Source organism: Mauremys reevesii, linkage group 1 (genome assembly GCF_016161935.1).
Source record: "Mauremys reevesii isolate NIE-2019 linkage group 1, ASM1616193v1, whole genome shotgun sequence".
Classification (NCBI taxonomy): Eukaryota; Metazoa; Chordata; order Testudines; family Geoemydidae; genus Mauremys; species Mauremys reevesii.
In genome coordinates this window covers 330071186-330086092 of record NC_052623.1, presented here as the reverse complement: position 1 = coordinate 330086092, position 14907 = coordinate 330071186, and the positions used below count along the sequence as shown (strand labels likewise).

At 41.9% G+C, this 14907-nt stretch overlaps 1 protein-coding gene across 3 annotated transcripts in view; it reads right to left on the bottom strand.

Annotated features, from left to right (window-relative positions):
* CELSR1 (cadherin EGF LAG seven-pass G-type receptor 1) overlaps window positions 1-14907 on the bottom strand; it is a 273070-nt gene that overhangs the window by 98565 nt on the left and 159598 nt on the right. For all 3 annotated transcript variants that reach the window (XM_039515540.1, XM_039515523.1, XM_039515530.1), the window contains exon 5: window positions 10825-10913. In XM_039515540.1, the coding sequence (XP_039371474.1) occupies window positions 10825-10913 (89 nt within the window). The remainder of the gene's footprint in view (window positions 1-10824; window positions 10914-14907) is intronic.

Sequence of the window (14907 nt, the reverse complement as noted above, 5' to 3'; positions counted from 1 at the left end):
AACACCTGAAAATAAGGACCAGACACTGGCTCAATGGCCTAAAGAAGTCCAATGAATAAAACAAAGGAATAAAAGAATTACACTTTACTGCCATACTGTCAAGTATAAGAGGACAGCCTTCACCCAATTACAGCAAATAGTGTGGTGTTCATATTATATACACTTACTTACTGGAAGCCTTAAGGCTCAAGTGGTACTTACATTCCAGATTCTTTCTGAAGCATTTACACCTGCTGCTTTTATACTTCAGGGGCCCTGAGCAGTTACAAGGAATGAATCCTTGACCATCAGTGGACAACTGAACAGCTTCTCTCAGAGACACATGATCTGATCTTGCAAGCCTTACTCTTGTGAGTCATTTCATGAGTCATTTAGTGAGATGCTCAAGTCATTCCGTGGTTTGACTGAATTACTGCAACATACGCAGTACCTATATAGTCAAGGTTGCCATAAGGATTTTCTGTTCTGTGCAGGATTCCTGGCCTGCAGGGAAATTACCTTATGTTCTATTGAGCTGTTGAAAAAGCACACTCAGCCTGTAGGGCAGAAACATTTTTAAGCAACCCTGACTTAATTTACATATAAACACATAAGTACACGCCACATAAATATACGCATACATCTGTAATAATCAAAGAAACATGTCTATACTTAAAACATTTTTATCTCCTGCCAAATGACGAATAACACCCTTAGGTGATGAGTCAGTCAGGAATAACTGGAATATAAATGTATTGATGCAACTTGAATTCTGAACAAAACGGCATTTGTTCTAAAAGTTCGGAACAATAGGTTGAAGTTTTCAACTAGTAAAACACAATCTATTATTATGAGGTTCAATAAAACCTCCTCAGACAAATAGGCTGTGAACAAGTGTGCTGCTGCATGTGAAATTAACCCTGGATTTCTTAATCAACATTATCATTACTGAAAGTGGTTACCACTGGGTGGCCTAGTGGTTTTGTTCCTATTCTTGGTGGATGAGTGTCAACATCACTAAATGTATCCATTGCCGCTCATGTTGGCAAACTCTGCAGAGGCCAAGGACTTAATATTTATGAAGACGAGTCTAATGTCTCGCCTTAGTTGGGCTCACTCTAGTTAGAGTAGAGGCACATTAGCAGAGTAATGGGGGAAGCTTGCACTGCTACTGCCCCTTACTTTATCTGTTCTGTGGCTTAACAAAGGACTTCAACCTCCAGGGCTATCACTTTTCACCAACATTTAGTTTACTGGGGATAAATCTTCCCCCATTACTTCCGCCTCTTCTTCCAAAGTAACAAATAATTCCTAGAGCCTGTCTACACAGTGAAGTGGTGAACATCAGTGGGGTGTGAATTCTAATCCACACCAGCTGGCCCGTGTTGACCCTGCTAGTGTGCACTGAAAGTTCCCTAGTGCATGTTAACATAGTTATGTTTGAGACAAGATTACATTAACATACACTAGGAGCTTTTAGTGCATGCCAGAAGGGTCTAAATGGGCCAGTTAGTGAGTGACACACTGGTGCATATTAGAATTCACACCCCACTGATGTGCACAATTGCACCAGGTAGACAAGCCCCTATATTTACGAAAACATCAGTCTCAGGGAAGTGGGACATGCCCATCTCGAGGAAGATTTGCAAGGAATATTTAGCACTAAAAAACAAAAACAAACAAAGGGACACTCCCTTTTCCCTCTCTTCCAAGAAAGGTATCTTGGCTGGAAGCTCAGCTAATTGAAATGCAAATGCCAATGGGACAATACAAAAATTACCTAAAAGTTACATAAAGCAAGTGAGATAATTGGAAACTACCAAACCCAAAGGAAGATTAGTCAGTACGCTGTCAAGCTGGTGTTTAAAATACAGTACACAGTACATTTTGCTGAAGCCTTTCAGAGACTCACTATCCTTGGAAAACAGAGGTTCTTTAATGTTTAAATAAGATGAGGAAAGACCCTTGCCATCTATCATTAAACTACCAGGTGAATATGGTAGATGGATGTTTGCTCCCAATTTTCTATTCGCCATATTGGACACAGGAATACATGGAAGATTGCTTCACTAGTCACCTGAGTAGGGGTTAAAAATGAAACAAACCAAAAAACAAGTGTTTCCAACAGTCTGAATAAAAATCACCTTTCCCGTCTCAATTAACCAGGTTTCACTTCCTTGATATATACAGTGTCATAATCCTACCACGTCTCTAGAGGTCAAAAAATTCTTCCAGGTAGAACAGGGTAGGTAACACTTGAAGTCATAATGTAAAATATGCAAAATTAAAAGACCCCCCCCCAAAAAAAAGTTTTAAGACCTTCTTTATGCAATATAAAGTTACAAAAGGGAAACTAAAACATGTTTTAAAATAATGCTGTTTACACTGCAGGTCACCTTTAAACTCAACAGCACACCTCCCATTGACTTTAATGGTAGCGGGATCACGACCCCTGCAGATAAACAATTTGCACATGTGCACCAGTTGAATCGGTGAAGATGAAATGAAAAATTTCAAATATATTAATTCTCACCCTCCTTTCCCACCCCAAAATCAGCAAACATTTATTACTGCAAGAAACATGTCTGGCAGGTAAACAGATATCTTGTTAATGGGGAGCTGACGAGACTTTTAATATGAGACTGAAACTGAAGCAAAGTCTTGAAACAGCTCTGGATCACCTTCACTGGCTCAAAGCTCCTAGTTCTTTTCCCCCAGTGTTTGTTATCCAGGAAATTCAATTCAGAATCACCATTGCCGCCACTAAGACATCTATCTACCTGCCTTAGGCATTTAAATTGAAATCAAGAAGGCTGACAACTGATGCCAAAGGAGGGGGAGGGAGAGAATCATTTTCATCAGTACATGTTATTAAAACTTTATTCCTGCCTCTCCACCTCTGATAATTGTCATCTTTGCTACTGTGATGTTTTTGCATAAACACACGTTAGTGTTTGTAGGAGAATGCTGAACATTTGAGCAAGTGCAGAGCTGCTGTGATGTTTCCTACCGAACACTGCTGCACGTTGCCCAAGTCTGAAATGGAATTACACTGCCCAGTGCTCACTGGCATTAAGCACCATTGGGAAGTAGTATGATTAACATGCTACAGCTTAAAGGGTGGTTATGCTCTTTATTTCCCTTATTCGCACTTCGTAAAAGAGTGAGGTCAAGGTTGATCATTGCCCCATGTGGCGTAAATTGAAGGATAATATCCATGTGTGTGAAAGAGGGTGGGGGAAGATGAAAACAGGGACACAAAACAGCATAAGCCCTGCCTCCAATTATGAAGTCTGAGAGGAAGCCCCTAAGGTTTCCTAATGGCAGAAGCAGAGGCTTGGCAGGAGCAGACAGCCACCAGCCTGGAAAGGGGAGGGGAAAAGGCGTCGGGGATCCACCCTGCAGTAGAGGGGACAGGCAGGACAAACTCCACCCCCAAGTACTCCTCAGGGAAAGAGAGTAAGTGGCCCCTTAGAGAAAGTAGTAAGGAGGCCATGTACCCCTGCACCTAGTGAGCACAGGGACTACACCCCAGGAGCACAGATCCCCCCCAAGGGGGTAGGGAGGGATGAGCTAGTGGTGGCCCAGGGCCACAATCACACTTCGCTTACCCTACTAGCCCACACAACGGGTTGACTGTACATTGGGGGAGAAGCCTGCACAATCCACATTGATGGTGCAGCTTCCACACACCCCAGCCTGCTGCGGAGTGAAAAGAGGGATTGTGCCTCCTGAGCCACCCTGCAGATAAATGATCCATTTTCTTAAGCATACAATCTGGCCCTTCGGCACTGGGGGGCTCTCACACTAACACCCCACCACTCCATGCTCCCTGTAGTACAACTGGCTGCACATTTACTTTCCTTAGAGGAATCAGTACTATGTGCAAAGCTGGGGTAGAGACTGACCTCTTGCTTCTGTATTTAAAACATCTGTCTCTTCTCAGAGGTAAAGTAACTGATGAGGAGGTCACTTTCTGACTAACACTCTGTTAATAATGTTACTATTGACTTTAACAAGCAAACCCTTTCTGAATTCATTTTAAACAAACACCTGGGGGGTCATTTCGACGCTTACCTCATTCGTACCCAACGTCACCTTGATTCAGCTGCAGAAATAAATCTAAACTTATAGCTCACGAGCTACCCACACCCAGGGCCGGATTAAGACCTTTAGAGGCCCTAAGCACTGAAAAGATTATGGTGCCCCCCATATGTAATTCAAAATAAAAACAATACTATACCGTAAAATCATTCCTCAAAGTGTGTAAGGGGTCTGCTAATGATTGACAGAGGTTTGCACATGTTTTCAAGCTTGACTTGTGTGGTAAGGAGGAGGGAGCGATAGCTCAGTGGTTTGAGCATTGGCCTGCTAAACCCAGGGTTGTGAGTTCAATCCTTGAGGGGGCCACTTAGGGATCTGGGACAAAAATCAGTACTTGGTCCTGCTAGTGAAGGCAGGGGGCTGGACTTGATGAGCTTTCAAGGTCCCTTCCAGTTCTAGGAGATTGGTATATCTCCAATCGTTACATTACAAAAGTGTTGGAAAATTTCATTCAACATGAATACAAACTCTAGTTTTTGCAATGTTTTCTGCCTCTCGTATAGTTTCTCCCTTTTGTGATTGGTCTTCAGCTATACTTTCTAATGCATCCACAATCTTTGAGCAGGACTCCAGAATTGCACTTGTTGCCACTGCATGTGCCTCCCAGCGAATATTAGAAAGAGATTTCAACACACGATCATTGCCCAAATATGTTTTAAGAACTGCCCATCAGTGTGTTGAGGCAGAGAAAAATGTATAAAGTAACTGGACTGTTGAGAAAAACCTTACTGCCACCAGACAACAATCAACAGCACTGCGGCCAACAAGATTGAGATTTCAGGAACACTCAAAGTGTCACTGGCTGCCTTACAAATTTCACAAACTGCTTGCACTTTGTTCAAAGCTAATGATTCCAAGATAAGATCGGTTCATTCATTTGCATAAAATATAAACTGACTGACGGTTAAAATGTGTCTTCCAAGACAGCCTATAGTCTGGTTAAATGCTACTTTCCTTACTCACTGGGGCCTTCCTGACATCCCTCTGCACATGGAAGTCTCACTGAAGTCAATGGGAGTTTTGCATAGATATCACAACCCTCGCAGCAGCAATAGCTGCATTCGACCCAATTAGAATCAAGGCCTGTTTGTGCTAGGTGCTGTACAAACACAGAAAGCCAGGCACCCTGTCCTGAAGAGCTACAATCTCATTGAAAACTAGACATTTTGAAGGGGGGGAGAACAAATGAAAGGAAAGAAAGTTAAGTTTAACAATGAGGAGAATACACAATCACACAGATCTGCTAGGGGCACATCTCCAACGGTTTGAGTTATTTGTTTGTGGGAGCACCTACAGTGTGTTAGGCATTTTCCAGGTGTACAAAAGGGGCCAGTCCCTGTCCCAAGGAGCTTGCAGCCTAAAGACAGACTGTCTACCTGTCTGAGGACAGAGAACAACAAAAGAGCTTTTCTGTACAAATCAGTAAGATACACTATAGGCAGCAGGGCATTCGTGAGTTTTAAGAGGGATTTTAAGGGTGGAAAGGCTTGGGCCTTGTGAGTGAATTCAGGGAGCTTAAAACATGCAAAGGGGTAGTGCATTACAAGGCACAGAGGTGATGGTTCAGGACACTGACAAATGGATGGACCAGACTGAAGTACATTGTGGGGGGGAACAAATGAGGTTATGGGGGGACATGAAGCTCAACAAGAGAGAATAAGTAGGGTGGGACAGATTTATATTAAGCCATTTAATTTTTTTAAACTATAAAATCCAGATCCATTAATAAAATAGACACCAGGAGTTCCCAGTGGCCATCTATCATTTATTATCAGCTGCAAGTTTCCCATAAACATCCTGGTAGATTTCAGAAGAGGAGGGGTTTGAAAGAGGACAGGACAGAAGCTACACCGACTAGCTCAGAGAGGGAGCTCCAGGTGCACGGACCAGCACTGAAGAAAGTGCACAGAGGTTTGTGGGAGAAGCAGACAATACGGAGGCTGATATTGTTGGCAGAGCAGACAGGGAAGGGGCAACTCAGCAAGATCCAAGAGCAAATAAATAGGGAGGGGCAAAGTCGTGAAGGGCCTTAAAGATGAGCACAAGACACTGGAGTCTGATGCAGTGAAGGGGGAGCCTGTCAAGGGATTCAGTGAGGGGGATGATGGTCCATATGACCAAGTAGGCGGCTGCCCCAAGCGCCGAGCGCAGCGCCGCCGCAAGCGTCGGCTCGCGGGCGTTCTCGCGGGCGGCTTCGTTGAGCTCCTCTGGGGCATGGCCCCGCGGCAGGTCCACGATCTGAGACCTGCCCGCAGCCGCGCCTGCGCGGGAGCAGCGAGCTCGAGGGAAGGGAAGGACGGCCAGTCATGCACCGCGGCAGGCGCTCCCCGGGTCCTCCGCTCCCGGCTCCGGTGAACTGCGCCGCTGGAGGAGCTCCACGAGCCGCCCGCCCGCGGGAAAACGGCCGCCCCACGCGCCTGCTTGGCGCGCTGGTGTCTAGAGCCGCCCCTGCATATGACAGGCAAAGAAGATTATCTACGTAGCTGTGTTTTGGTCTTGAGCTGGGAGGTGTTGTGTGTGTTTGAGAAGCCAGAGAGCAGGAGGCTGCATTGGTCAAGATGGTAGATGAAGAGGTGCTGGATGAGGGCTTGTGCTGTGTGGCTGGAGAAAAGGCGGGATTTTTGGAAATGGTGCAAGGCTGAAAAATGAACACTGTCCTGTGAACAATATGGAGTTATCTTCCCCTTCAAGCCTGCGTGTGTGGGTAATTTAAATGCAGCCATACGTTTTAGGCATTCTGTTATTCAAACATGTCTGAGTTATATCAAGTTTAGACATAACATCCTATTTATCTTGGCATAACACAAATCCCTAAATTATCTGCCTTAGCAAACTCCTCACAGGGACTTTTTATCTTCCAACTTTGCTAAAACATAAGCCTGCCAAGGAATTGCCTTACAAATAAATATCACTAGAAGCAAAGACCTAACCATCCCCTCAGTTACACCAGGGTGGCCTCAAGAGGGGGGCCCAGGAGAAGACAGGGCCATGGCTCTATCTTGCCAGCAGCCAGTCCTACCCAGCCAGCAGGACTGGCTGCTGAGGAGCATGCTGCAGCATCCTTGAGAGATGGTGCAAGGTATGCACTCCCCTGGAGGGGCACTCTAGGAGCCTGAACTACAGTTTGCATTATTTGTTAAGTACTACGGATGCAACTAACTTTGAGACCTGAGTGTGACTTCTCCTCCCCAACCCCAATGCTAGAGATTCCCCAGATAAATTGCTGAAGATACCAAAGCTTGATTTACCACAGTAAGATGGCATCAGCTTTTTACGTTAAAAGGCAGAGGTATGGCAACACCATTTTTTTCATGTTCTCTCTGTGTGTGTATATATATCTTCCTATTGTATTTTCCACTGAATGTATCCGATGAAATGGGTTTTAGCCCACGAAAGCTTATGCCCAAATAAATTTGTTAGTCTCTAAGGTGCCACAAGTACTCCTTGTTCTTTCTGTGGCAGTGAGATTCCGTGCCTGGAATCAGTGGAAAGAAAGGAAGTGATTATTCAGAGTGCCTACGACAAAAATACAGCATTAAGGTGATTAAAAGCAATATCATACCTTTAAATCAATAGTATGAGACAGAGAAGATATCTACTGTTAACTACCCCACTGGGTTGTTTACAAAAGATGAGAAGGGACGATTGGCTGAAAAGTGAAATTAAGAGTGAAATAATTTTTTGATTCCTTCTACCCTTGTTCATAAAAACTCAACAATCCTTCCTCACTGCACCACTTTATCACATTAGACTGTTGAGCTCTATTGTTCTCTTAAGTCCTTATTGTATTCAGAACTTATTGAAAGGAAACTTAGCATTTACTGCATTCTTCAGTGCTTGATTTTACTCTTAAAGTTTCACTCCTTTTTTCCAGGCCACCCCTTTCTATAAAAGTGTGGGCCAATGCCCAATGCTGACCTCTCTTAATGAAAACATATTTTTAGATTCACTGTGCGAGCTTAGCGTCCTGCCCCGCCGCTGGCCCTCTCATTTCACTTCTTGCTTGCAGACAAAAGCCCTGCTCAGGTTGACTCCTATATCATTCACTGGGGGCAGGGCCAGCCTGAAGAGATTGCAACTTCTTTTAATGTTGACAGCCCTGAGAAGACCAGAGAAGGGGGGAAAGGCCCAGCTTTGGTCCCTTGCCCATCCCAAAAAATAAGCTGCTGCATTTTTAACAAAAGACTAGGAGGGGAAGGGGAATAACTACCCTCTAGGGAACAGCATCAGGGAAAAAGGGAAGGAACACCTGTGTGGCCCCTTCTCCCCAAAGAGCTGGAACAGTCTGGGAGGTGGAAGGGAAGGGTCCATACGCACACTGGAAGGCTCAAAACTGAGCATCTGTGACCCCCAAGAATCTCCTCCAAAGAAGGTGGCAAAGCAGAGAGAGTATTTCAGGGAAGCCCAGCAGGCCAGTTACTGACCCTGATCCCGAGTGTTGAGCTCCCTGCGCTCTTCTCCCGGCATGGCAGAACTGACAGAGGCCCCTCTGTCCTCCCTCGCCAGTGAGCCTTGATCTGCTGTTGGGAGGAAGAGGGCAGCACACAGGCCCCAAGAGTCCCCTCACACTGAGAGCCACTCTCAAAGCAGGGATTCGTCCACCCCAGCTCAGAGGGAGGGATACCACAGTCAGAGGCAGACAAATAAACAAATGCTTTAAAACAGTAAAATGTCCTTCACTATGCTAGCAGAATAACTTATATTATCCGTTCAATAAACAGAAACAAACTCTGAAAATGAGTTAAAGGTTTATTTTTAACCACTGCATAGGATCACTTTTCCTTTTAGAGAATATGCTGGAGCTGTTTCAACTCCTTATCTTTTTGGCAGCACTTTAGAATTTTAAACTAGTAGCCATACTATGCAATCCAACCTTTCGCTGATGTATGTTCCTTTCCCTATGCTTGCTGGCCCATGAAGAGAAATGGCTCACCATGAAATATGTTAAGGGTTTCTTTATCATTTCAGTAAATAACTCTCTTTATATTAAAGCTACTTACTGGGGGGAAAAAAGCCAAGAACATGCAAAAACAGTGTTTTACAGATTACAAGAAAGACTTTCATTGTGTCCAGGGTCACATACATACAAGTTACACTTCTGTTTCTCTGTTGTACAGTGAAAATAAAGGCACATAATACAGGAATAAATGCATAATTGGATATGATTTTATTTTCTCCATAAAATATCCTTAGGCTAGAAGACACTACGAATATGATGAAAATCCTAATCTTCTCAAAGTCGCACACAAATTGTGATGAAAGGACGCAGCACTGGGAAAAAGAACTTGTTGATTACATTAATCCTTCATCTTCTATTTCTCTTCTTACGTTAGTATCCTCTTTCCTTTCTAACAAGCCAACAGTACTCATCTATTTCTTTATTTAATCCTTCATAATGCTATCATGTCAGACTAAAAAGCATCAAATTATTTAACTCCATTACAGATACAGAAGCTCTGATATCTGTGTCTAAACTATGACCCAATATTTAATCTCAAAGCCATCTTTTGTTCTTTACAGAAATGACTTGTGTACCTAGATCCCTGACATAATCAAACAGCAAATTACATTTCCCATAAGCTACCCACAGAGCACATGAGCATCCTTGCACCCTTTAATTAGTTTGTAGAGTGTATGGAATAGCCTTTTTTCCATTAAATCTAATCTCTTATACCTTTGTACACAGTAAATGAAAATTATTTAGTAGGATCATCCCTGATTATTCAAAAAATACCATATCATAGCTTAACTTTCCAATTCTCTGTATACAGTATGTTGTTTCCTTTACATGAATTTTCATGGGAAAATGCACCAAAATAGAAGTACATGGCTTGCAGTGCTGCCTGCTTTTTCAGTACTTAGCTACTTAATAAATATTAATACTAGAATCTGGTAAAAAATATCAAAAGGCAATAGCAGACACTGTCAGAGGGCCCTCAAAAGGAAAGTTTACCAGTGAGGAAGCTGTGGCAGCACAAAGCAGTCACAATCTTCCTTCTACCTGTGAATCTGAGCAACCCCCAAAGTGAATGGTTTTGACCATGCAAAGGGCATGGACAGAGTGGTTGGGGGAATGTGGTGATTCAGTGCATCCCCTCAGCAACTGCTAGGGGTTTTAGAAGAACTGAAAACTAGAAAAGCCCAAAATAACTGGTTTTAGAGTAGCAGCTGTGTTAGTCTGTATCTGCAAAAAGAACAGCAGTACTTGTGGCACCTTAGAGACTAACAAATTTATTTCAGCATAAGCTTTCGTGGGCTACAGCTCACTTCCTCCTTTTCATGTTCTCTGTATGTATAAATATCTCCTGTCTGTGTGTTCCATTCTACGCATCCGAAGAAGTGAACGGTAGCCCACGAAAGCTTATGCTGAAATAAATGTGTTAGTCCCTAAGGTGCCACAAGTACTCCTGTTCTTTTTCCCAAAATAACTGAACATTTTCAATTTTATTCTTCCTCAAAGGACACCCTGGACTCGAGCCTGCACTTCTATTGTGACTAGACTCTGGAAGAACATGAAGGGGAGTTTTGCCTCAGTCGGGTGAGCAGGACTAGTGCCAGGGTTAGTTAAAAATTAAAACAAAAACAGAAATCCCAGGGCAACTACACAGGCTGGGCCAGATCCTCAGGTGGTGTAAATTGGTGTTATTCCATTGAAATCAATGAAACTGTGCTGAGAACACACTAACTGGCCCATTGTCTTTACTACTTTACACACAGCGTTCTTGAAGTGTTCTACCTTACCTTGTTGTAGTACTGCACCTGTACAGAGTGCCACTGTCCATCACTGACCCCTCCTGGAACAAATGGTGCAACTGTTGTAGTGGTCTCCCCTGAAATGTTAGTTGGAACATGAGGAGAAAAAAAAAATAGTCACCATGACTGTTACTCTGATTTAGTGACCTGCTCAGCACTGTACAAAACACAAATAAAAAGACAGTCCTGCCTGAAAGACAATAGTTTACCAGCCACCCATGAAATCCAGGCCTAATACAGTATACACTAATGGTAATTTAACATGCAAGAATTTGGAGTGTGAGTCTGTGAGTTGCTGAGTACTCTCAGTTTTATTAGGTCTCTTTTGGGCGCACAAACATAAAAGTGACTTCTGTAACATGTCAGTGAAACATGGTTTTTTTTGCTGCTGCAGAATGTAAAAGGAGATGTACTGGATAAACAAAGCTATTGAAAAAGTTGTCAAATGAGAACACATCAACATGAGTTTTGCTGCTTTTTCTGTCATTAACAAAAGTGTGATTTCTGTTTGAAGAGTCTCTTGCTGGCTAAAAGCATATAAATGAAATTGACTTTTAATCAAGGCTGAGAAGCTGGAATCTGACAGCTCTACTGGAAGGAGTGTTACAGAAACAAAACACTTTTCTCAGAAGAATTTTTAATTTCTAACCTTGTGGTTAAGCAATATTGTTTGCAGCCACTCACTGTTTAAAATCAGGGTTGCTTTGTATATTATATTTGTAAGAGCAGAGGGTGTTAAGTCAGGTATGCAAACCAGAAGAACTAGCATGGTGATTATTCATTGCTGCTGTGAGGTAATGACAAAACAAACATTTACAGCAAAAGTACATAAGGGCCTGGCAAAGTGCTTTGGATTTTCCCCCCCTTTTTAAACACTTGGACAAAAGTTCCTGTTACAGAGGAAGAAAAGAAAGAACATTAGACAAACTACCTATATAATAAGTCACAGAAAAAACAACTCCCCTCCCACAAGTTAACAAAGCTGATAGTTTCACATATTGAACATAAAGCGTGCATTCTCCTCTACATTCTTACTAACCTTTCACTATTCTCTTCTGTGTCTATGACTATCCCTTAAATACACCCTGATTATTCAAACATTGCAGACTACAGTTTAATATCTGCTCTACATTTACCTTGAAAGGGGCCTCAATCATTGATAAGGATAATGAAAAATTATGCTAAAAGTTCATAAGCAAGCTTTCGAGAAGAAAGACACATTGATCCCTAATTATTTTATCTTGATCTCTGCTTAAAGTGTGTGTGTGTGTGTGTGTGTGTGTGTGTGTGTGTGACTGCCAATATATCCAAAACTTGCACCTTCTTGTTAATTTTTACCCATTTATACAAAACAAACCATTCTCCTTCCAAAGAGAACAGCATCTCTAAATATATTGGGCCAAATTCTGATCTCGTTTGCCCTGGTGCAAATCCAAATGAAACTTCATTGATTTAAATGGATTCCCCGAATATACACCAACTGAATTTAGCCTATTCTCATTCATCCTCAGGCTGTCTTCCTAACAATCTGGTTCTTGTTTAGACAAGGAAAGGACAGGAAATAAAGAATAAAACAAAACTCTCAGAACAGGAGCACATTATTTCATAACACTTACCCATTAAAAAAAGTCTATCTTAAAACATGTTTTTGAGCTCTGTAGGTAATAATGAAGAAATAAAACTAGAAGCATTTAAACACAAAGTGCCAATGTCTGCTCACAAGTACACTGGTGTAAATCAATGAAGTAAATATAAATGGATTTACACTGATGCATTTGCGAGTACCCACACTCCAAGGGAAGTTAGGCTTTGAATTCTATTGGTCTTACATTTTGTAAAATTGTATTTTAAATAAAACCCAAATTGCAGCCAGATGGGACCCAATAACATCCCTTTTAAAGTAGAAAAAAATTAAAATAGGATTATTTCATTTAGAAAATGCATATGTTATTATATGTACATATATATGAATAAATATACACACAAACATGCTAAAGGAGCACTCAAGGAAGATAAGGCTGTCACAGAGAAGAGGAATGAATTCTTTGCATCAGTCTTCACTGCAGAAGATGTGAGGGAGATTCCCACACCTGAGCCGTTCTTTTTAAGTGACAAATCTGAGGAACTGTCCCAGGTTGAGGCAGCAACAGAAGAGGTTTTGGAACAAATTGATAAATTAAACTATAATGAGTCACCAGGACCAGACGGTATTCACACAAGAATTCTGAAGGATCTCAAATATGAAATTGCAGAACTACCAAATAGTGGTATGTAACCTACTGCTTAAATCAGCCTCTGTTCCAGATGACTGGAGAAGAGATAATGTGACACTGATTTTTTTTTTTTTAAGTTCCACAGACAATCATGGCAATTACAGACTGGCAACCCTAACTTCTGTACCAGGCAAACTGACTGAAACTAGCAACAACAGAACTATCAGACACATAGTTGAACTTGATATGCTAGGAAAGAAGCAACATAGTTTTTGTAAAGGGAAATCATGCCTCACCAATCTATTAAAATTCTTTGAAGGGGTCAACAAACATGTGGACAAGAGTTATCCAGTGGATATAGTGTACTTGGACTTTCAAAAAGGCCTTTAATAGATCCCACACCAAAAGCTTTTAAGGAAAGTAAGCTGTCATGGGTTAAGAGAGAAGGTCCTCTCATGGATCAGTAACTGGTTAAAAAATAGGGAAAAGGGTAGGAATAAATTGTCATTTTTCACAACGGAGAGAGGAAAATAGAAGATCCCCCAGGGATCTGTACTAAGACCTGTGCTGTTCAACATATTCATAAATGATCTGGAAAAAAGGGTGAACAGTGAGGTGCCAAAATTTGCAGACGATACAAAATTATTCAAGATAGTTAAGTCCAAAGCTGACTGCAAAGAGTTACAAAAGAATCTAAAAAACTGGGTGACTGGGCAACAAAATGGCAGATGAAATTCAAGGTTGATATGTGCAAAGTAGTGCACATTGGAAAACATAATCCCAACTATACATACAACATGATGGGGTCTAGATTAGCTGTTACTAGTCAAGAAAGATCTTGGAGTCACCAGGGATAGTTCTCTGAAAACATCTATTCAACGGGTAGCAGCAGTTAAAAAAGCTATCAGAATGTTAGAAACCACTGGGGAAAGGATAGCCAATAAGACAGACAACATAATGCCACTATATAAATCCATGGTACACCCACACCTTGAATATTGTGTGCCTCATCTCAAAAAAGATATACTATATTAGAATTGGAAAAGGTACAGAAAAGGGCAACAAAAATTATCAGGATTATGAAACAGCTTCCATATAAGAAGAATTAAAAGATTGAGACTCTTCAGTTTAGAAGAGAGATGACTAAGAAGAATTATGATGGAAGTCATGAATAGTGTGAAGAAAGTCAATAAGAAAGTGTTATTTTCCCCTTCACATAACACACAAACCAAGGGCCACCAGTGCTTAATTTGTGCTAGGGCTGAGCCCTGGCACCTCTAAGTTTGGCATTTCATTGCCCTGCACCTCTGGGATTGCCACATCAGTTATGAAATTAAAAAATGTCTTGAGCCTAGGCACCTCTTTCATTACAAATTAAGCACTGGGGGTCAATGAAATTGGTTGGCAGCAGCTCTTAAACAAACACAAGGAAGTAGTTCTTCACACAATGCATAGTCAACCCGTGGAACTCATTGCCAGGGGATGTTGTGAAGGTCAAAAGTATAAATGGGCTCAAAAAAGAATTAAATATGTTCATGGAGGATAGGGCCATCAGTAGCTATTAGCCAAGATGGTCAGGAACACAACCCCCTACTTTGGGTGTCCCTAAATTTCTGACTGCCAGAAGCTGGGACTGGACAACAGGGGATGGATCACTAGATAATTACTCTCTTCTGTTCATTCCCTGCGAAGCATCTGGCACTGGCCACAGTTGGAAGACAGGATACTGGGCTAGATGGACCACTGGTCTGACCCATACTATATAGCTGGCCCCATACAATATAGCTTCAGGACAAAATAAGTTCAACAAGTTCAAATAACCTTCTCTTGTACCATGGTTGTTCCTATTTTCAATACC